Here is a 24957-nt window from a genome sequence, read left to right as displayed (position 1 = left end):
CTCCAGTAGCACTTTGGAGCTCCACTTTGAGGAGGCTGGAGTCCCATAGGGAACCATTCTTTTTTCCAGTATATTTGACATGTTCTGCTGTTAGTGCTCATTACGGTCATTATGAGTTATTACTGCTCATTATGCTGTTAGGCAGATGACACCTAGATGTACTGAACTAATGGTAGTGGGGTGGAAAAACCTTTCTTAGATACATGAACGATCAAAAAGGAGAGCGAGAAATCTTTGAGATGAGAGGAAGAAAAAGAGATATTGAAAGAAACACCACACTTTCCAACCCAAAACAGTGACATCAAACCACGTATACATGGGCCTGTTACATTCATCTCCCTCTGTTTGTCTCTCTACCAAGCTCTCATATATCTCAACTGCCAGAAACAACAATCAACCTAAGCTAATTAGAAGAATAATTCCCATATTGCTGTTCTATTTCCTCTGTTTCATCCCTCATGCAACGGCACATTTCACTTTGACTACTTTACTGATACAATTTCAGATAGTCTTATGCATTACAATTTAATTATTCTCTAAAACAAAAACAGATATATTGGCGCAGGCCATTTTTGAAAATATCAAAACCTGTACAGGACTGTCTGGGAAAAAAATATTCAATTGCATACTTGCTTTTTCCATTATCCATTCTACAAATTTAGAGCCTGAAAAGAAGCAGCAAACAAGGTTCATCTCATAAAAACTTACAACAAAGTGACCAACAGTTTAAATTGCTTAAATAAATTATCAACAGTCTTTTTTTTCCAACCATCATTATTTACTTTTTAAAGACTTTAATGAGTTATTCAGGGAAGGTGGGATAGCTGTGATATTTGATTTATTTTCCTTGGAAATTAGGTTTTATTTCACTTGAAATTAAGCTTTTTCATGTGAAGAACAAGATATTTAACATAGCTTCCTGAAAAATAGATGTATTGCAATGTCAAATTTTTGGTCTCTCTTCTATTACTACTCCAAATGTAAGGATACAGCGTACTCTGGCTTTCAGACCAACACAGGTCCTTTATTAACTTCCCTGTGTGTCACACAATTCAACACAGCACTTGAGCTCCTTGACAAGAAACCCTGGAATAGAGTCTCTGAGGGTGTACAGAACTGCAATAGCTTTAAGTATTATGCACTTGCTGGAGTAAAGTGCCTTGTATAAGCTGGAGGATCAAGGGAGAGGAAATGCCATCACTACCTGCTATTTGGTGTAGAACAGGAGAGAAGCAAGTAATAATCATTTCCCTCCTGGGTTCCACTGAGCTGTGCACAGCCAGGCAGCCAGGCCAATGTTCACTGGCTGAGAGACAAAACAAACGCTGTCAAGATGAAAGTGTGAAATGAGAGTTGTGTTATCTTAATCTCCCTGTTGCATCCCCAAAACCAAATATTTGGACTGTACATAGCAACAGTATTGAAAGTCTCAGTCATGAGCACCATCAATGTCTCTGTAGATGAATCCAAGAGAAAGTCATTAATGAATTAGTCAAGAATAATTAACAAACAGATAAATAACATGTATTGTGTAATCCAGGGTAGATTTAACAATCTGGGTACTTTCAGTATTTTCCTCTGCTGAGACACAGTTGTGAAGGGCATTAAAGATCTTTTTTCAGATAAATCAAGCCATGAAGGCATACCACAGCACTGTGATACAATGGGCCAGCTCACACTTATGGCATGTCAGTTCTCTCTTGCTCATCAGATTTTCAGTGGTGGAAATCTCTGGACAAAAAAAAAAAATTATGGAATAAACAGGCATATCCTTCAACCTCTAACAGATTGAAATTGAGTTGTTCTGTCAGGAACAACGGCTTGTATCTACTTTAGGTTGACATCATTGTGACAGGAGCAATGTAACAAATAAATATAAATAAATATGTGTTCTGACTTATTTCCTAATCACTGATGAAGGAATTCTCTGAATAGCTTTTTGTTCGTGACTAACACTGCCTGATGGCTAATCCTGCCCCAATAAAGTGCTCTCCTTATGATCAAGAATTATATTGCCAGATGTCATGAATGCAGTGGACAATTACACCCCATTATAAATACAGGGCTTGATCCAACACAATTAAAATTAATGAGTTTTTTATTGCCTGAGATTTGCCAGAATCAAGAATGTAATTAAAAGATATGGTCCCACTTTTAAGCACAATCTATGCATTTGTGACACTCCTATTCATAGTAGGTGATAATCTTGTGACTACCTTGTACATAAAAAGGTCACTATGGGTATGCTTTTTGTTGAAAAAAAAAGTACTTTTCAATGGTTGGATTTTGTTTGTTTAAAAACAGCCAATTTTGTATTGTCATCCAGTAAAATGCTAAAAGGGCTTTATTAAGACAATCAAGAAAAGTATGTATCTTTAGAATTACTAATATTTATTTTAAGATTGAAATGCAAAACAAATACAGTCAAGTGGAAATCACACTTTTTCCTGCACTGAAATTCCAAGAGGAAAAAAATATTTATTTTTCCAGTTTTCCTAAGAGCAAACCTTCACAAATTTATTTACTGTATTCTCCAAGATTCATATTCTATAAAAATCTATCATATGTTAATTTTATGTGAGCAATCTAACTGCAATCAGTAGAACTACTTATATTTATAGTTAATCAGGAACAACGGAAATCATGAGTGGTATAAAACCCCCAAAACTATTTTAGCAACAAAGACCAGGCATGCCAAAAGAAAGGAAACACCAAACTCATGGAGTTTTTTTAAGCATCTGGATTTTCTATTATATTCTTTCTGCTGCCATGCTCCCGAGATAGCCTTCCTTCTAACTCAAACTGTCCTCTTCTTCAGACTGATGTGAAACTAGAGAGCAGTGTGCAAATCACAGAATCATTAAGGTTGGAAAAAACCTCCCAGATCATCAGCATCCAACCATTCCCCCAGCACTGCCCTGTTCACCACTCAACCATATTCCCAAGTGACAAATCTAAAGGTCTTTTTGAACACTTCCAGGGACAGTGGTGGTACAGCTGCAGACCTGAGAGCACAGCTGATTGTGTTTGGAAAGCACAGGTGAAACTAAGAAGCTTAAAAAGAAGTAGACATCTCTCTGAAGAGATGAATGAGTAGGAGAAAATAGAAATTGGGATTGTTCTCTGCAGGGCTAGGAGTAGGACTTTGATGATCCTTTTAGGTCCCTTCCAACTCAAGATATTCTATGATCCTATGAAATCAGAATGGAGGAGAACAATTGGGTGTAGTAGAGAATGTAATCTTGCCTAACTGAAATCAAAGCAACACTGATTTTTTTCTTTTTTAAGATACCACCTAACCTCCAATTTCATTTCTGGTTTTAAATAATTCCATATATTATTAGTATTTTCAAGATCTTTAACATTGCTCAGTATTCGCTATAAATCCATTTCTATAGTGCTACTTGTTAAAGATCATAGAACTTCAAAGAGGAACTTTAATTAAAACATGTTTAATGTTGCTTTAGTTGCTAAAACACCTTCATTCTCCCTTTTCTTCCTTTACTGCCATGGAATGTTTGCTAGCATGGCATAGAATAAGGAATTTTGAACTTTATAGTGCAGCGAACAAGTGATTGTTTGTCCTACTGAGTGTTAGTTCTGACCCAGCTAGCAGTGTTTTATAGTCTGAAGATCAAAGTGCAGCTTACCCATCAAAATCACATTCCAGCTTTGTTTATTACTCTCTTAACCTTTCATCTGTGCTTTGCACAGCACTGAAAAATACATATATAAAAAATGTTCAGAAAGCCCTATTTTGGTGAGTCATCTTTACTTCTTGACTTATCATAGTATAACAAGCTCTTGGCTTTTCTTCAAAATTCTTCCATCATTAAAACTACTATGATATTCCTTCTGAAAAATGAGTGCCTTAATATACGAAATACGTTTTCAGCTTTCAGAAAAAAAGTACTTCAACTTGTTTGGTTTACCTTAGAGATATTGATATTAAAGAGTTGGTAATACTGAAAATATTTAATAAAAAAAGGTTTATTACTAGCATTGGGTTGTCTTTTTTTGGCATTCTTTTAAAACTCGCATTTTTTTAGGAGTTTTTTTAATGGAGATGCAGTAAATAATATCGGATGTATGTAAACACTCTCGAGGGAAAACAAAACAAACACATTTATCAGTTGTGTTCTTACAGAGAAATCCCCAAAGATGTCTTTAAAACAGACTTCTATACTCTGCAAGTTGTTAAGCACAGGACATTTAACCTGCTTTTTGCTACTGCTTCATTCCAAAACATTTCACTACTTGGATTTACTGAGAAGTTGCTTTTAAAAGAACTTGCAATCTGCTTTATTCATGTCAAATGCAGAAAGCTATTAGCTGTAATTGGCAATTTATTTTTTTTTCCTTTTTGCTGCTTTTAGTATATGATCAGCTTTCAAAAAATAAGGTTTTAGAATTTCACTAATGTACCCTAAGTGATGTATTCACCTGTAGCGTAGTCAGTTTTTAGTTAAGAAATTGGCCTTCATCAACATCTGATTTTTCAAACGTGTCAAAAGATGTGAAAAATTATATGCTCAGGAATTGCCAAATCGTGTGGAAGAGGAACAGTAAGATGAATGGCAGCACAGAGGAAATACCCTGGCATGACAAAAACAAAAAAAAGAAAAACAGGAGGATTCCATATAGCTCAGTGACTGGAGGCTGAACCTAAATGATTGTCACCAAACTAAAACCAGCCAATATTTCATGGGTTTAGACCCAGTTTACACTGGACACTTTCCTAAGAGGAAAAACAGGCAAAGAAAGGAGAGAAAACGTACTTTTCCATTCCTTATAACTCACAGGCAACCTTTAGGATTCCTTAAAATCAGGAGCTCCTTTCCCAAAACCCCAAATTCCAGCTGAAAAAGCTACAGCATAAGACTTCACTTGATGCAACCTGTGACCATGTGATTCTCATCCACCTCCACCCCCCGTTTAATTTCTGTGTAATACTATGATAAGCGCAGGGTTTACCAAAAGACCTTGAAAGGCTTAGGTGTGAAAAAGGTTCTGCATGTCTGCTCTGCACATAAGCCACCGTTAACTTTTCAGGAGACAGATCATTATCTCTCACTGCCAGACTGTCAAAACAGAGCTGGTTTACTCCACTGGGATGGTACCATAGGTAATCCTCTCTGTGCCAGTGAGCCACAGTCCGAAACCACAGCACATGGAAGTAGATGATATCTCTACTCACGTCAAAAAAAAAAGGTAGTAGTGTAGTTATTGCTTTGCAGAAAACCATATTTTTTGCCTAAGACAACTTTAACGGTCTAATTCATTTTTATGAGAGCCCAGACTATGCAGAGACAAGGTTTACAATGATAATCAGGAGTTAAAAGATCAGGTACATATCTAGAGAATAGTTCATCTGCCCTCTCATAGTACACCCACTACTCTGCCTTAAGATCACAGAATCACAACTTTGAGGCATCAAGGACCTCTGGAAACCTCTGGAAACCACCTCCCTTGCTAAACCAGAGTCAACTACAACACGTTACTCAGGTCTGTGTCCAGACAGCGTTTGAATATCTCCACGCACTGGAGGCTCCCCAGTGTGTGGAGCAACCTGATCCAGCACCTGACCACCCTCAGAATAAACAAGAGTTTTATTTCTGGAATTTCCTCTATTATTGGTCTGTTATTGCCACTTGTTCTTTTGCTAGATGCTACGAAGAAGAGTCTGAGTTGTTTTTTTTTTAAAATCGTCCTCATTCTATATAAACTCAAATTGAAACTAGTGAAAGCCAGACCCCTTCATATGCTTGTTTTAGTTTTCTTCGACATTTTGCATATTGCTTGCTTGGCAGGGAGAAGTTAGGAACCACGTTCTGAATATGTTTCTGCTGGGTTCTGCAACTTTGCAGGATGGCTTTAACAACAAGTAACTATAAGCACACATTGATCGTCACAAGTAATTTTGTTTCTTTCAGTGAGATTGATTATCTTTACCTAAATCATGCAGGTCTCCCTGGAGGAAACTACAGAGAATGTGATAGAAAAAGCTTTTAAAGGACTCAAAAGTTTTAGCAGCAAAAGACTGACTAAGCACTTGTGTAAATGAAAAGTGCAGTCTCGTGACAAAAGCTGTCATCTGTACTGTCAGACAAAGGAACTTATCTATTTCCATCATCCCAATGTCAGTATTCAATCATTAATGGGAAATAAACCTACCCGGGCTCATTTTTCGATACTATTTTGTTGGAGTGTTGTAAGGGAATCATATAAAAGCAGTGCAGGACCCACATTCTACGAGTGCAATATCCAAAACTTACCCAGAGTCATTCTGGAACACTGTGAAGATTTGAAGAGTGGGGATCCGCAAAGGTGCTTGCAAGAATGGGAATAAAAGAGAAAAATAAATACATAGACCCAGTTTTCTTTAGTGCTCTAGGCAGCAGGAACAGAACCTACACCTCCTTCAGAGACGCTGCATTAAGTGGTTCTTCTACAGATGCAAAATGCTGTTGCTGTTTCTTTGGCATAAAACACAGGATTTCCTATGTGTGGTTGGTCCTAGCAAAAATAGGTCAGGTTCTGGCAAAGGTGATGGTTCCTAGTGACAGGTGCTTGCAACCATCTTGCAAGAGGACCTGCTCTGTGACAGCCTGGAACTGGATGTGTTTGCAAGACAACATTGTCTGCAAGAGAAGGGCTTTTTCCCATGTTTTTGAGATTACCCAGATTTCTTCTAACCCTCAGCTGAATCTAAAGCCAAGTAATGCTATTTTTTTATATTTTTTATGTCTCAAGAAAAAAAAAAAGGTTAAAACTGAACATTTATTCTTCATAATACTTTTTCAATATTATCAGTTACATTACACCTACTGAATATATTCCTGTTTGTAAATTTGTTTGTACGCAGTACTTTCAAAAGAAACTTTTCAACAAAAACCTCAGCTGCCAAGGCTGAAGTTGAACCAGAGATCAAAACACTACCTATGAAATATTTATAAAAAGAGAACAGCCAAAAAACTATATAGAACTTTCAAAGGATGGAAAAGCAACATTATGTGCTTATGAAGGGGAAAGAAAAGGACATGTGTGCATAGTTTTAAAGCCATTTAAGAATGGAACCTTAAATTTAATGGAACCTTAAATTTCAAATTGTGATCTTCGCTTCTATAACTTTTAGCTTAGAAACAACTGCAAAGATGAAATTCAGGTACTACCACAGATGTCGAATTTTGTGGTTGCTGGAAAATACAGGTACTATCTTGTAATATCAATAACATTTTCAATACACGTCTTCAGCTGGAGGGAACACACATTAGAAAAGTTTATTATTAAAGTTATCTCTAATAAAAATTCAAGAACCTAATGAGAATCAAAATCCAAACAATGTGCATCCAAACAGCTATCAATTACAGTAGAAGGAGCAACTCAGCAATGAAATGGTTTTTCAGCTTTGAACACACAGGATGTGCAAACCCATGAAGCGTCAGAAGAGAAAATTTTAAATCATGGAATCATAGAATGGCTTAGGTTGGAGGAGACCTTAAAGATCATTTAGTTCTATCCCCCACCATGTGCAGGGACACCTTCCTCTGCACCAGGTTGCTCCAAGCCCTGTCCAGCCTGGCCTTGAGCAATTCCAGGGATGGGGCATCCACAGATGCTCTGGGCAACCTGTTCTGGCGCCTCACCAACCTAAGAGTAAAGAATTTTTTCCTCATATACAATCTAAAACTACTGTTTTTCAGTTTAAAGCCATTCTCTCTCATCCTGTCACTCCAGGCTCTTGTAAAAGTCCCTCTCCACAGTTCTTGTTGTCTCCCTTCAGGTACTGGGAGACCACAATCAGGTCATTCCAAAGCCTTGTCTTTTCCAAGCTGGACAAACCCAATTTCATCAGCCTTTCCTTGTAGGAGAGGTAAATGATCAGAAAAAAATTGGCAAAAAGAAAGTTAATACTCCCTTTAATGTGAACATTTTCCTTGCCATCCTTTAGCCTTCTTAGTTAAGGACTATATAAAAGCCAAAGGAAAATATTTAGAGATTATTTTTTTTTCCAGAGGCATGTAATAATAAAGTGAATAATTATAGCAGCATTAGGATGCTCCAGGGTGTATTTTACAGGGTCATTAATATGTTTCATGTGGAGCTGAAAGCACATGGCCTTTGGCCTCGTGCCTCACAGACACATGGGATGTGCATTAAGGGCTCTGTAAAACACACCCTGTTGTGTCTCCCTGCTTCAGCAAAGCCTCACAGATGAAATACAAACCCATCTCCAGTGGAGATGGGGTGTCTACCTGGAGTTGAAAGGAAAATTTCAACATAGAAGCAAATCAACTAATGTGCAATATATTATACCAACAAGTAAAGATGGAAACCAACTTTTTTTTGGAAGAAATTAATTTATCCGTGTGTTTCCTGTCGAAATTAGTGAGGTGATACAAATAAGTGCTCGCCAAACTCATGGGACATTAGAACTGAAGTAAGGAAAACAGGTTAGGGATATGTTTGTCTTATTTTCTGAAATTATTTGAAATTACATGGTGTTATGCCTCTTCTCACTTTATATTTTGTACTTCTGTACTGAACACTTTATTCTCCAATACCAAAATGAAAAGCGAAGAATTTTTTCAGCATACTATGGCAATTTAAGATCCCTCAACCAAAACCCTGGTGAAAGGTGTTGAGAAAATAATGAGTATTGGAGATTTCATAAAAACAAACACTCAAGACCTGACCAAAAAAATACAGAAAAATAATTTTTAAACCCAGTAGAATTCTTGAATGTGCAATGAGTCTCCCAGAGAAAGACTGTTCACCTCATTTTCATTCTATTTCATTAGGATCTTGAAAAAAAATAGTGAAAAATTACTGCAGAATAATGAAAAACACCGGTAAGATTTATTTGTGTCTTGCTTCTCAAGCAATAAACTCCCTGAAACATGGAGGACATATTTCAAATACTTAATTAAGATATATAGGTAATCTTTCTTTTCTCAAAAATATTTTTAGCTTGCAACATATACAAGACAAGATATATTCAAAATAATTTTATAAATACATTGGTATCTATTATTTATGTTTGCTGGAAGGCAATTTTCATACTTTGCTTAACAAGGGATGTTAACCAATATACATCATTTCCTCTGGCCTTTCATAGGCCTTCATGTAGCACTTTTTCATGTGATAATATATTCAAATGCAGTCTTTGCCAAAACGATATTTATTTGCCAGTACATTGTGGGATGTAAGAACTCAGTATATCAAACAATGTGGTTTTCTATATATTCTCCATCGGAAGGTAATGCAAATTGCTACATTTTTACTGTAGTATTTTCTATGTTGGCTAAGGCAGGCATTTACACATGGATCACACATTAAACAGAAAAAGAATTTAGGACCCTCTCTTGCCAGTACTGCTGCCAAGAAAGTTTTGTTCCTCTAGATCTATTGTTCACATTACTCTTCTGAACCATTAAAAAGTGCTGTTACAACCTTAAAATACAGATCTTGTTCAGCTGATTCAAAAATATCATGAGGTACTACATCAAGGAAGTATCAGAACAGTATTTGAGCTAGTACCTATAAATGTAAACTAATTTGCACACCAAAAAAACCCATAAAACTAGCAATTTTATGTATTTGAAATGTGTGAAAAATGAGAGCAACATTTGCAATGGAAATCCCTGTCAAGTTATCTATTGCTTCCAAAGCCCCACCGTATACAGAAGTGCTTAATTTAAGCTTCAGAGAACTATTTTAATATATGTAATTAAATGCAGTGAACTGGGAATTTAGAAGTATGCTATCCACTTGTCCTGCTAGTTCTGTCATAAATGTTAAAAGAATCTTCATTCACCTCTTTTTTCTGGGCATGAATTACAGCAGCATAAAACTGAGGAGTGCAGAGTGCCCGACCCACCCAGACTGGGCACAGACCTCCCCAAGATGCTGAACTGTAGAGTATTTCTTAATGTCTCCCTGCTTTGATTGGAAAACACAATATTGGAAACTCAGAGGATTATTTCTGTGTTGGAATGCTGTGGTGAGATACAGATTGCACAAAAATCCTAATTTATTCCCACGTCTTGTCTTATAGTCAAACAGATCCTTTCCTGGAAAGTTTGGCTTTCAGGCAAAGGCAGAGGAGCCTAAATTCTGTTTGTTTCTAAGGATGGGGCCAAATCTGGCTTCCTGACAAATCTCCCATCATAAGACAGCCAAAGGTTTAGGATAGTGTATAGTGCAGAATACAGGTTATTATTGTATAGCTGAAACATTAGTAATACTGCAGATTAAAGGGTTTGCATGGGGATCGGTGATGTTGTAAAAGTAATTTGGTGAGATACTACTTAAAGGAAAGTGAAGGTAGTTGCACAGAGCTAGGTGATAAAAATTACAAATAACTTCATGTCAGATAATAGGGTCAAAGATTTTGATGTTGTTTTTTTTTCTGAGGCAGTAAGGTATATGTAACTTGTCTTCAGTAAACTCTTTTTCTTTCCTATTTTGCAAATATTATCATGCTGAAGTTTATTATGCTGTTGAAGATAAATCTGCTATTTGGAAAAACTGGAATACTTTTATTATATGATTAAATATTGATGAAGGATATTTGTCTTTGAAAAAAGTAATTTTTCTTGGCAGAAAAGACACAAACTGCTCTCATGCCAAAATTATTAGTTTTAAAGTTTGTTATTTGTTTTTTTTCTGTTTACTAAAAAAGAAGTCTAGTGACGAATGTTAGAATCAACCTGTTATTTAAAATGTGCCTGTACCAAGATAGAAACCTGGCAAATAAGATGTCTTTGTGCCCTAAAAAACAGAGAAGCTGATGTGTGTATGCATCTATCCAAGCAGGTGGATAATGTCAATTTGCTGTGCTACAAAAAGCTCAAATAGAAAAGAAATGGTTCATTTTAAAAGTGCACTATATATTCAAGGTTCTCATTTCATAAATATCTTGCCTGCTGTGCACTGCAGTTGACCCTTTAAACATCTCCAGTCAATAACCTATTGTTTACCGCCAGTCCATTTTTTCATTTTGATGGTACAGATTCAAGTGTGGCAATCTTCCTTTCTCTGTTTCACTGCATACCCCACTCCCTTTGGCTGGTACAAGCTCACAAAAAAAAAAAACAAACTCTAAAATGTCATTAATTACAGCAGGTTTGAGATTTGAATGCTAATTCTAGTAACGGACCTAAGAAATTAGGACACTGCAAATCTAGATGAGCTGTGCTTGGGCCTCCTGCAAACTGGGCTGCCCTGAGGTTACCTGCTATATTAAATAAGAATTGTCTAATACATTTTTAGGATTCTAAGTGTGTGTAAATCAGACCTTGTGAAGTACAGCACCAGGGGGAATAGATAACTGCAGTGCTCTATCTTAACTTCTTCCATTTATCTAGAATCAAATTCGTTTGGAGGGTTTTATACCATGAAACACTGATGCCCAAGGCTGAGGTGGGATCAGATCAGGCCTTGTGGACACGTTCTCTACTGCACAATCCCAAAATATTAAAATTTCATTTATAAGCAACTTCATATTCTTATGTCTAAAGGAGAACTGTTATGAAGCTGCCAGGGGTCCCTAAAAGTATTTATAGATTAACATTTGCTGCATGTTCTTCCAATTCAGAAAACTTGAATGATTTTTGACTGCACATTTTGATGTGTTTTGCTATTAATTTCCCATCTTCACTTTCAACGTAATGTACTTTTAATTAGGCAATAATATATAATCTTCTGCTCATCTATCATTTTTACTCAAACATGTTAGGAAATGGATAATAGAAAAAAGGCTCATCAGAGACACTTTGGAGGTGCAGCAAAGCTGGAATAAAATGCCATCTCCTGACAGTACCTTTAAGGTTTCATAAAAAGATAATGGATGTGCTTGTCACCAAAGCTAATGATCAAACATTTTCCCAGTTTTACTGGATATTAAATTTTGAACTATAAAAGAAAACCCCACAGTCTAACTAACGTAGGAAAAAGAATCTTTGTACATTTTTTATCTCCTTTGATATCTAACTAACATAAACCTTCTTATTGCACTGTTACTTTCACTGAATAGTCACTATGCCATGAGATGCTTACTTTTACTGAAGTAAAAAGGCTTATTTTCAGAAGGAAAGACAATCTCCACATTGCAGAATAAAAATATGACAGGTTATATATGCAAAAATACTTAAGTAATACAGGACATTAAGTCATCACAGTATCTTTATGAAGTTGACCAAAGCTTTAAATCTGACATGAAGCAATTTTGAAAAGGGTTATATCTAAATTTTATGTATTATTTTGGATCATATTTGCAAGATATCCTCTGTTTAATACTGTCAGCAGTACTACCCTGTTGTCAAAATAAGGAGGAGAGCAAGGCAGAAAATACTCCATCCAAACAATGTGATGGAAAAAATACAAAGTAAATAATTACCAAAACTAAGATCAATCAGTTTCATAGATTAGATTAACAGTGAAACTAACAGATCTAATTTGAAAGCAATAGGAAAAATTATGGTATTTTATTCCATTTAAAAAGAGGAAAGTATCAAAACCAAACAAGACAGCACCTTCCAGTCAATCCCAATGGAATTAGACTCATGAAACAGGCAGGTACTTCCAAGTTGTTCTGAAGTAGTTTTCATTATAATATATTCTCATCTCTGTGACCTGCAAATGGTCAACTGATAATTCTTCATCCCATGAAAAGGTTCACCAGGCTACAATCTGGAATTACTATAGTAAGGGAAACAAACCCATGTGCAAGAACTTACTCATACAGGAAAGGTTGTGCTTTAATCTTTTTTTTGCCTGTTGGGAATATGCAACGTCTTGCTGAGAGTGAGATGGATAATGGCAGAAATGCTGGGCTTGGCACAGACTGCCCAACACTTACTGCAGGGCTGTATCCTTACATTTCACACACCTCTTTAGCCTATAAGAAATTGCTGGTTGGCATGATCCTGCATAGCAGCAATATGTACTTTCAAACCTAATGCATTTTCCTAATATCTTCAGACATACAGCAACAAAACATTTTAAGGCATAATAACACTCACCCTCTGTCACTACGTTATCCAGAAAGCTCTAACAGTCACTGAAAAAGGTAGGAAAGGGCTTTTGTGAGACTATTTTTGCTTTGTTCTCTTTTCTTTCACTATTCTGTATTTTATTTGACATGAATGATGCAGGCCAGCACAGTCAAGTCACACAACACACTACTGAAAAATTGAGTTTTGAGCTGTAAAACACAGCAGATTTCTTCAAAGAACAGCTCTGTGCATGAGTAGCAAGTACCTTTCCAGTATCCTTGTTCCTCACTGCCTCGCTTGAAATTATGGCCAACTAGGCTCTGTCACAGGGGGATGCACTGCACTGAAGAGCCCCAGTGATTTCAGTGCAGGTTTTTTTGGAAATAGTGTCCTGAATAAGGATATCAGACCTTTCAAGCAGTCTGCTGCAGTGACTTTACTTTCAGCATTAAAAGTTCTAACTGGCAAAAAAAAAAAAAAGATCAAAGTACTGGAATACCTGGATATGTGTCTTCTATTCAGTAATCCCAGTCAATATTCTCCAGCTACAGGGTGACAATACAAATGCAAGGATAAGTGACAGAATGGTTCTTATACCCTCCTCCAAAGGGAAAATTGCTTATAATTAAAGAAGACATAACCAAGACAATCTCACTTAAGGGTTTGTTTCAATTTTGACATGAATTTTGGTCTAAAAGTTTAGAACGTTTGCCTTCACAATGCCAAATAGAAAATACAAAATACAGAAAATTTTTCCTTTTTATTTGTTACCACTTTTTAACACTGACCCTTGGAATGACAATTTACTGTTTCTGTAGGGACAACCACTGCCTTTTAAAGAGGAAAAAATGGGAAATATAAAACACTGCTCAACCTGGAGATTCCTGCGAGTCACTATTCTATCCCCCAGTTCAGCCTGTGAGCTGCAATAAAATTTTTTTTTCAGTTCTATTGAAGTCCTGTGGTTTAAAGATAATCAAGAGCAAAGAGTATAAATTAATAAAATGAAGAAACAAGTTCCTAGTTTGCATAAACCACCTCTCTCCTTTCTCTCCCCTCTTGAAATTAAAAGGGGTAGCAGCCACTGATGACCCAAAGCATTTTCCTTGTCTAAATAAAGCTTTCATAAGAAAGAACACATAAAACAGCACTGGCAGTATTAAATCTGTCTATCATTGTCTTTTCTGGATGTTGAAGAGGCTTCTTTTATAATCCTTTCACATTTTTAAATGAAATTTAAATAAAATGTGCCTGTTTTTTACCAAATGGATATATATTGAGTAATCATTTGAAGTCTCAGAATAGTTGAATTTAAAGTCTGAACTTGTTTTCATATCTGTCCTTTCCTAAAAAGAAGCCATAAGAATATATCTGCACTTATTCCTCCGCTGTCCTTCAAGACTATTAGACTGCTAGTGCAATATTCCTTGCTAGAGGAGATTGCTTGCACAGGACTTGCATTCAAAGAGAATCTAAAGAAGATATAAATAGTCTGTTTCCAATGGCTTCTTACTCAGTAGCCCCCAATTTTCCAGGACAGAGAGTTCGGTTTTTCATCATCTTTATTTAAGGACAGTTTCTAACAGACTTGCATTCTCAGATTTGTTTCAAAGATAAAATTGGGCCAGGGAGCTCATGAGGGCTTTGTATAGTTTTTTGTTTTGTTTTTAAAATGCACTTGCTCCATCCTTCTTTAATTTTTATTATTATTTTCTCTTTACCAAATAGATTTCACTTTTAAATGTTTTCTAAAATTTTATTTATAAGCAAATCTTACATCTTCATAAAAAGCACCCCCTTGAGCAGACTAGTCCATAAAAAAAAAATAGCATCTTTCAACTCAGAATAAAGAGAAAAATAATCTGAGTTGCAGGAAAAGTCTGCTGAGGATTTAATAGTAGTACTGTGAGGAACCTAACCATCCTTGCTCCCATCACTACTGGTCTGGAAGAAAATGTTGCTATTGCAGCTCTAAACATTTGTTGAATGATAATGAATTATTATTTTATTTATTTAAGAAAAGTCACAGTGTGAATCTTGGTGAAACAATGGCAGAACTCTGAGGACTCACAGAGATTGTCTGTATAAAGACATATATCCACAAAAGACTGATGTAAGAAAGCCAGACCAATAAGGGTCACATGAAAGTGAGAGGACAGATCTTATTTTTCTCTACATCTTCTCATGTGAAAAATAATTCCTATACTTCTTCTGCCTGTACAACCAGGCATTTTACATGGCGGTGAAGTGAAATCTAAGTGTCTCACAGGCAACAGTCAGTGGAGCTGGACTTCTCACCTTGTGGGATATGATCAGATAAGGGAAGCTGAGAATTTGTCAACTACATTTTTATAAAACCATATCTTATTTCATGTGACTGCAAAGGGTCACAGCATCATTCTGCTGTAACAGTGAGGAATAAGAGTTTCAAAACCTCACAGGTAAAAGCTGATATCTACTATGATTATGGAAAGCCCTACTCTGAGGCTACCTATGGATTAGGAAAAATAAGAAGAGGCAGGAAAAATGTAAACTGCTCAAATTTTCTTTTCTCATTGCTGCTGTGTTTCTACACTACCTATTTAATGATATGTCATCGTTATTTATTTCATACATGACAGATGGGCATTGTACCAAATTCAATATATACGGACAACTTCTACACAGAGTTAACAGGTGCATTTCTTCAACTAAGAAACCTCTGCAAACCTGATACAGGGTTATTTTAGTTAGTTTGAAAGTAATTTCAAGTATTCATACCAATCATTGGATTCTGCTGTGAATTTCAGAGGTTTTACTGTAATAAGTCCCACTTAAAATAAAATTAGCTCTCTACCCCTTGAGGCTCAGTAAAGACCACAAAGTCCAAAGAATCACAAAAGCATGAACACAAATGAAATCTCCTAAGCTCGGTGAGATGTTAGCTATGGGTTACCTCAGGGATCAGTGCTAATTTGCAAGTGGAAAAACCATTATCATCAACAGAGGTGTATTAATTTTCGTCTTTCAAGCAGCTAGCCCTCCTAAACACTTCAATTACTAATGACTTAGAAAGCAGACTAAATTATATACAAAAATAAACAGCATTTTCTGACAATAGATATTTTCTTTTATGCTGGTATATATTATGCATAAATGTTGTTTCAGACATCAAAGACAAGCGCTGGTGTCAAATTGAAATGTTGATTAGAGGCACAGATTACAAATTATTAACTGCTGCACTAATATGTGTCCAGGACTTGAAGTCACCATAGAAATTGAAAAACAGAAGGAGGAAGAAAAACACACAAAATACCAGAATTTCCTTGCTCGAAGTGGTATATCACAAATGAAACCTTCAATACTAAGGAGATAAATCCAGCAAAAAATAGTTAAGATCTTTCAGGAAATTATTCGGTCCCTTGTATAACACAATAGTAGTAGACCATTTCAAAATCTAAAGTCAAAATCCACTCCCTCCTTATGAAATTAGGATGTCAGATTTTTAACAAAAATGAAACTGTTGGAAGAAAATTACCCAGATGAGCAAACCAAGACCGATACATTTGGGGACCGTGCTAATTGAATTCAAAACACCAAGAAACAGAGCAATGATGAACTACAAGGACAAAAGGAAACCAGAGCAGCAGACACTGCTAATGCCCATGATTGGAATATAAAGTTGACTGGTCTTCAGAACCAATTCTCTGCTGTGAATGACACTTGGCCTGTCACACCCATTCAGATGTTACAGGGAACACCTTCATGCCTATGTATGTTTTCTAAAGTTACTGTACTGATCTCCATGGTGTCCCAGAATCCAAGTCCTGCTTCAGGAGTCCTAGTATGCAACATTTTGGTAGAATACACAGAAGAAAAAACCAACAATCATATTTTCTTAAGAGCTGGTGAAATTTATCATGAATGTGACTACACTGAGCAAATAGCAAAGCAATTTTTTTTCAGAAATACAAACCAGAGGGATACCATACACATCTACCAACAGCATGAGCATAGTCTATTGAGTGTATTCGAAACAACCAAAGATAACTTTTTCATTCTCTGATTCATTCTCTAATTTGGTCTGGAAAAGAAATACTGGAGATATTGGAATGACACCCATAACACTTCTCAAAATCACAATGAAGCTCCAAAAACAATCAGGTAAAAAGGTGTTTTCATAAAATCGTTCAGTTTTTCAAAGTCTCAAAAGTTAGTTTCTTTCATTTCAGTAGAAAATCCTATTGTCTATGACTTAATAGTTGGGGTTGTTTTAAATAATTTGTCTGTCTATGAAGGAAAGCATCACTGTTATTCAAAATAAAAAAAAAAAGAGAACTCTTCTGTCTGGACAGCTCAGCAATGGGAATACCTGTTTCATACCACTGCATGATAGCAGGTTCACTTGCAATGTCTTCATATCTCACCCACAGAACACAAACCTTTTATATGACAAATAATATTTTAAAATAGCTGTTGTTGTTCTTTTGCCTTTTTTTTTTCCCAAATATGTTCTCATGTATAATATCAATTGCATTGCAGACAGCAGGGATTAATGGAAAGCTGAAAGCTTCTTACCAAGTACCCCAAGGCGATAGTTGACTGTGATGACTATCACATTCCCATAACTTGCTAGAACACTGCCATCATATAAATTTCCAGTGCCTTCCATGTAGGACCCTCCATGAATATACACCATCACAGGCTTAGGTCCCCCACTGTCCCGAATGTCTGGAAAAAATATTAAGACACGTTTTATCTCAAGAAAGTACCAAAGAAGATACATGCAATATTTTAATTTTTTTTAGTGAGGTTATTTTTCTTGAAGTGTTTCTCAAGCAACATCTTTTACATTAAGGAAGTGGCCAGGTGGGCATAAGTATTTCTTTGTGGCCTGTTCATAAGTAAAATTCCTATTTTGGAAACACTCTGGCTCAGCAAGGCAGAAAGGCATTGAAAATGGTAACACATTTACTCAAATGCAGTGGGACAGTGGTCTGAGTCTGTTCCTGCTGAATTGGATGTAAAATGTCTGCTAACATAAGTGTGAGCTCATTTCAGCTGAACAATTCTGAAAGCTCAGTCCCTCTTTCTGTCCTCTTAGCTAACGGAAATTCAACACATTAAGATAAACAAGATTTCTGCTCATACATAATTGTTGATTGCTTCTAGCCCAGTAAGATCAGTAATTTGTAAGAGAGGTGTATAAGTAGCTGTCTTTGGATGGGACTGAAGTCTGAGTTCTCAAGAAGTACTTTAAAGATGTTTAACACAGACCTCAAATGAATATTATTTATAATGTGGGTAGCCTGAAGGTTAAGGTTCATAGATGGTTTTTAATTTCCTAAAGCATGAAAACTACTGTATACTTGAAAAAATAGCTGCCTGGAACAGTGCTAATAACTCTGTGGTCAAAATAATTGTAATGTTCTCAAAGATGACATCAAATGCAGGGAATAATTTTAAATCTTAGAAGCTCTGCCATTCTCTCCGACAACAAAATTAGATATTGTCATACTGTTTTGAGCTTAGATTTAGATATCCCTCCAGCCCCAAATAGTCCTATTTGCAAATTGATGCATCTACTCAGAATAAAATTTTGAATATATGAACACTACTGCTGCTCATGAGGAAAAGTTGTTCCTGAGTACCAATTCAAAACAGTTAGTATGGGCTGATACACGTTTTTAAAAGTTGGGGGGTTTTTTCTGTTGGACAGGAAATACCACAGCTAATGTGTAAATTTAGACTCTTACATCTGGATTAAATTGCATTTTGATCTCATTTGCTGGGTACCTGAGCCTTTTCCACCACCCAAATCTTAATATGCTGTACAGTCCCTCAAAATCAAGAAAGACAATAGCAAGAGACCATAGGAAAGTTTCCCAATGAGGAGCTGTACTGAATATTCTGGTTGTCATTTTTTGTCATTAGGACAGTATTCAAGTGACTTCCCTGATTGCTACCTTCAGTGTTTGAAGAAACCTCAGATGTGTTGTTTACTCCTTTGATTTGGAGAGATCTTAGTTAAGAAGCTTTCATTTAAGCTCTCAGTAGAATTGTTTGACTCGTTTCTAAAGCACTGTAAAGAACAGGTGAGGGCAGTTACACTAAAAGCCCTGCTTTTTGAACTTGCTGAGAAAGATCAGTGCAGCCGTGTCTGTTTATAGAAAGCCAGCTGCTACTATTATTTTGATATTGATTCTAATTTGAAGAAAATGCCAAAACAGTCAAGATCAGAAATTGGATCTTCAATATTGGAAGTTGTAGAACAATCACTTATTCAAGACCAAAAGGATGATGAAAGGTTGTGAATGAAATAGCTTGTATTGCTCTCCTCACTTGAGCATTTAGCAAGGGCTTTCCAACATGCAATTTTTAGAGTGCAAAGCTGTGGAGATTATTTATCTTCGTGGTCTATAGGATGGAATTATAAGCTTCTCAAATTTAAAATCTACACTGTTTTTAGTAGATGGTTTGTTCATAGTCTATTCTGCTTTTTTTTTCTTTTGATACAAATATGGAAGCAATAATAAATTATTAATCTGAAATCACTGTGTGACTGTTCCCAGCAGAAATTGTACACAGTTAATTGTATGCTTGATGGTAGCACAGGGGGAGACTGTCTCAGAATTCTTCTTTAATTAAAATGACATAGAATTACACAGCACCAACTGTGAACAGCCATGAAATGTTGGTAGCACTGGCCTGTTTATCTGGAAAATAATATTGGAATATTTAGAAAAGAATGGGCATCCTTTATCTGAGAATGGAAGTACACATTAATGAATAACATCTCATATATAAAGAAGTGATTTCTGTCTATACCATACTTTTCTTATTTTCTACTAGTAATATTGCTGTAAAGATTACAGATAGATAAAAAAGGCTAATTTTCAGCTCTGCCTCTGTGCCATGTCAGAGCAGATGACATGAGGAACGAGTTTTCCTCATGCTGCTTTGACAAAGTCATAAGTCTTAAGAGGAATCCCTTCTACAATAGAAAAATGGTGCTCCTGTGTGTTCTGGGCAGTACTCTGCTACTGGAGACATCAGTGAGGTTGTGTAGCCTTCAGCTGAGGCTGGTGGGACTTTGGGCTATGATTTATACAAAATCTATGCAGCTCTTCATGGGAGGAAGAGTCATCACTGCATTTTGGTCAGCGGTTTCATATCAATTGCAGCCAGGAATATTTGAAAGGTACAAATATTCAGCTGGGAGAGTGTAGTTTATGTACAGATGTTATTAACAGTGGACGTTATTAAATAATAAGATCAGAGGAAGAGATCAAAAAAAAAATCAGACTTTAATCAAGAATTGATTTGTATCTTAAAGAGAACAAATATTCCCCCATGAAAAATCCCATCCTTTCAAACTAAACTGGAGGAAGTGTTAACACTCTGTGAGGAGAAAAATCTGTATTGGTACAAAAGCTGCAGAAAGATGCACTTTTCAAAGGTGTTTATTGAAGTTCAATGTCCACTTCAACAAAGAAAATAACTGATGTTTTGGCACTCACATACTTTTCAAAACCTGACCATACATGATTTGATGCATCTTTCGTTTTATCCTAGTGCCTGCTATCAGTCCTTTTTGTGTGTGTGCTGGAGTGAGTTTAGGAAACTGTAGTTACATTTTCTCACACAGATTAATAGTTACCCATGGATGCAGATTAATAGTTATTTGTGGATGCAGCTCATTCTGAGCCTGAAGAATTGGGGTGTAAATGTGCTGTTTCTGCCAAGTGTAGATTTATAGACTGATTTAATTTAGTTGCGTTCTGCACTTTTTTGTTGCTTTTTTGTTAAGTATTACTTTAATTAAAAAGCAGACACATTCATATTTTCAAAGATATATGTCAGGATAGTGCTGTTCAAAATCCTTCTCAAATTCAACTCAGTTCTGTTTTTAGTCACACAGAAGATAAGTTTTGAGTGCTGTGATTTGTTTGGCTTTAAATTGCTAGTTCATAAAACATCTAAGTAGGTCTTACTGTACAGAAGAGAATGATCTTATTGATATTGCATATACTTTAACTTCCTTACAATTATTTCTATTATCTCCTCTCTTCTGTACCTTCTAATGTTTGTTGCATCTACTTTTTATGTCTCATCTTAATTATGTTACAGACAATTTAGGGCTCTCTTTTATTCTATGTTTGTTACATCACACAACAGGGAACCGGGTCTGACTATGAATACCAGTCACAATTGTCATCTATAACAAAACATAATTACAGCTTCAGTCATTCAAAGCTGATGTGAATTGGCCATGTGACTTAACAAGTATAATTGCAGGGAACAACCAAAATGGGAAAGGAAGAAATTCTACCTGGAGACAACCTCACACAAAAAAAATTTAGTTTAGTGCTGATGTCACAAGCAGTGTTTTTCCAGATAATATAAAAAATTTTGACAGTTTGATTTAGAGTGTTAAGTAAATCTTGGCTTTTAAACATGAAACAGCACAAGAACAGTGCAAAATTTTAGACTGGCTGCTGCAAAACCTATGTGGTCCCTCAATAGAATGTAACATGATTTATGTGTAACTCTTCTATAAGCTTTTGTCAAAAATATTTGCATAGAGCATGGTACAAATCAGTCTACTCTTAATCATTTTAAAGCCTCTTAACGGCATTTGACCTTTCAGTTCAAATCCGTCAGATGCCTTATAAATGCACTACCATTTTAATAAGCAAGTGCACTTAGTGCTAATATGTAAACATCCATTAATGCCATGTTTTTAAAATGAGATATAAATCTAGATGGTCTGAGACTATTAAAGTAACTATTGAACTTCTGTTAGGAGTGGCAGCAAAGTTCTAGGTATGTTTTCTATTTTAAAATACCGCCTGCACCCCCCAGGCTTCAGATAAATAGAATTCTCTGTTTATTTTCCTATCAGTCAAACCAGGAGATCATTTTTGCACTCTCAAATTCTTAACTACCTTTACCTGAAAATGATTTGAGATCCTGATGGATATATGAATGTATATCCTAACACAAAAAAGGCCAGTGCTTTTACAGGTAAGCATCTGGAGCAGATTCTCATTAGAGCAGGACCTTGATAGTCAGGCAGGTAGTAATTTTAAAATATTAAAAGATGATGGTTAGTAATGCAAAAGCTGACAGACTCTTCACTGTACAAACAGCGCTTGGCAGTGCTAAAAGTAGAATAGAGCCCTAAAGAGGTGCTTAAATTAAAGGTCTGTCAGAATTTTATTATGCATGTTTTTGAGTATTAATAACATCATCACAAAAATCCAACACAATTTGAACTGAGTTTCTCAGTGTAAAGGGAAAATATAATCGGCAAAATTTAATGTGGAAGTGGCATTGGAAACTCTGCTTGGGAGGGGAGATGACAGAACTCACATGAATGGGTGACAGGATGAACAGGAACCACGAATATGGCTACGTGTATCAGTCAACAGGCTCACCCAAAGTGAGCCTGGCTGGCTCTCATTAGAGGCTCTAATTAAGGCTGGAGCATGTGGTTGCTTTGCTGGGTAGACAAATGTGTTCTGCTGTTTACTGATCTCTGAAGTCCGACAACGTGCAACCAGTGCCAGACGGAAAGATTGCTTCCCTCCCTATTTCTTACCATGACAGTTGAAGGCAGATGAAATGCTAAACTTGGCAACCCAGTCTATTTTAATACTAATGGAGTGATAGAGGTTTTTGGAGATCCTCAGTTCTGAAAAGTGCTCCTCTGAGCCAATGGCACTACAGTCTGTTAAGCATATGAAAAGACTTGCAGAGCATTCTGCATCATTAGCAATTTAAAATTTGAGTGGATTTTTGTTTGTTTTAAGACATTCTCTGGACCAAGAACTTCCTTTATTCAATGAAGTCCAACAGCTCCTATAAGACAGAGCATCAGACTAAATTATTAGAATCATCACAGTTACAGCCTGTGAGCAAACAGCAACATCTGTTCCTAATCTATCTCCTTTTCCAAAGGAGAAATCGAAAGGGAGAAGGGAAGAGCAGAATCATCTAGAAATTACAGTGCAGACCCCAGTTCTGAGGCATGAACTCAGTTCCCTGCTTTACTACAGACATGGTGTCTGCTTCCTCAAACTCAGCATCTGTATTCCTCATTCCTAAAAATGGAATAATAGCATTCCTCTATTGCAGAGGGATGCTGTGAGGCCGAGTACATGAAAAACTGGGAGATGCTCAAATAGCACTGGGGATTAAATGAGGATCCAAGACTGACAGATGGATGTGCCAGGTAAGGTGTGTACGACTGAGTGGCGGAAGAGAATTCATTTGTGAGCAATCCTCCATGGATATCTCATACACCTCTAACTACCTAGAAGTCCAAGTCTTATCCCAGAGTATACTGGCTGACTAATGATTTTTGCTGCCATATTTAAGTCATGTTAATGATTTTAGTGGATAGGAACTTAGGGTGTAGGAAGAGTCACTGGTTTTTTCTCTGGCCAAATTCAAGTCAAACTATTAGCTTACCAAAATAAGATAAGACATGAAGACTAAAATATTTTCCTTTTTTAAACTAAACCTTGTTTCTAGACTGGGGAAGGTACAGTTTATATAACTGAGCAACTTGAAGTTAAATTTTGCATCTATACTAGATATTGCAAACCTGTATGGCAGCAAATAGGCAAATCCACCACTGACATAAAAAGGGAAAGCTCCAGTGCTCACTAGTTGCAGTTGACAGTCTTGTATTTGGTGCCTCTCGAGTAGTTCAATACTTATTGAAAAATAGGTAAACAATTCATGTGTAGGTGTGAAAGGGTTAAAGAGAAACAAGAATGTATCCAGTCTGGGGGAAAAAGGCATTTATGTTGTTTCTGACTTTTCACCTATTTCACACTCATAGAATTTGAAAACACCTTCATTCTTTAAACAGCAAATTTGCAGATCATTAGCTGGTAATGTGCACTGCTGCCTTTGAGTCTTTTGAAAACAAAAATGAAAAATGATCTAATTAAGCCTGGTCTATTGGTTTGCAGCACATACCAGATATCCAAGTTTGCTTACTGATTCCAGTGCTTGTGCTGGCAAGGTTTGGACCACAAAACTGTGGTAGTGACATGCAGCAGCAGATGGGAGTAGCATTATTGAACATTGTTTTTAAATGAAGTCTTCTAATCAAACTCTCATGTTTGAGTGACACAACACAAAATGGTCTCCAGGCATTTGATCCAAGAAGCAGCTATGGAAGATCTTTTTTCAGAAAGGTATACTACAATAAACAGTCGTGAGATCTCTGGATTTCTTAATACAGAGATCTTCCTAGGCATTTCAGAAATCACTGGATGTTGTTTATGTGCCATGGATCCTATGGTTATATGACACAGTCGTTATGCACTGTGTATAGCCCAGTCTCTCTAATATTTCAACTTCATCATTCATTCAGTTTCGAATTTATTTTATTTTTCCGTAGTTATTAATCTGTAGAATTTTATCCTGCATAAAATCTACCATAGTGCAAAAGGTGAAGGGTTTGACAGACAGCTTAGCAGAAAATTAGACAGCTACGGTGAACTTTTGCTTTGCCTCTCTCTTTCCTGCTACTCATACCCACATACATATGACTAAGTTTTTGAACTCTTCAGTTCTACATGTGCAACAAGTGCTAGAGTTTCAATGCAGAAGAGCAGGTTCACAAAATGTGGGGCATCTGATACTACTCCTCCTTTGGGAAATGCAGGGTCTCAGCTGACAGGGCTTCTACCGACCTAGCAGACATCCCAGCGACCTTTAGTGTCTACTTATCATAAAAATTTAAATTTGCCGTCTCTGTGTGCCTCTCGGAAGCAGTAAAAGTCTAATTACTGCCTGCATTCTTCTATTGGCATGGAAAGGAGAACAAAACTGTCACTTGTACACCAGAGAAAATTAATCCCAGTCCTATAAATTACAGAGATTTATTAGTGTTGTAAATGTGTTTCTTCCCTTGTAGTTTGACTGCTATGTTCTTACAGCCCTTCTTCTCTCCTACAAT

The 24957-nt window shown here is 36.3% G+C and overlaps 1 protein-coding gene across 7 annotated transcripts in view; it reads right to left on the bottom strand.

The window, feature by feature from the left end:
- Positions 1-24957, bottom strand: part of NLGN1 (neuroligin 1) — a 433184-nt gene that overhangs the window by 175994 nt on the left and 232233 nt on the right. For 6 of the 7 annotated variants that reach the window (XM_032698022.1, XM_032698021.1, XM_032698020.1 and 3 more), the window contains one exon: positions 17556-17708. The exons of the other annotated variant lie outside the window; for it this stretch is intronic. In XM_032698022.1, coding sequence (XP_032553913.1) covers positions 17556-17708 — 153 coding nt within the window. The remainder of the gene's footprint in view (positions 1-17555; positions 17709-24957) is intronic. 7 annotated transcript variants of the gene reach the window in all.

This window comes from Chiroxiphia lanceolata, chromosome 10 (genome assembly GCF_009829145.1).
Source record: "Chiroxiphia lanceolata isolate bChiLan1 chromosome 10, bChiLan1.pri, whole genome shotgun sequence".
Classification (NCBI taxonomy): Eukaryota; Metazoa; Chordata; class Aves; order Passeriformes; family Pipridae; genus Chiroxiphia; species Chiroxiphia lanceolata.
This window is presented reverse-complemented; position numbering and strand designations above follow the sequence as displayed.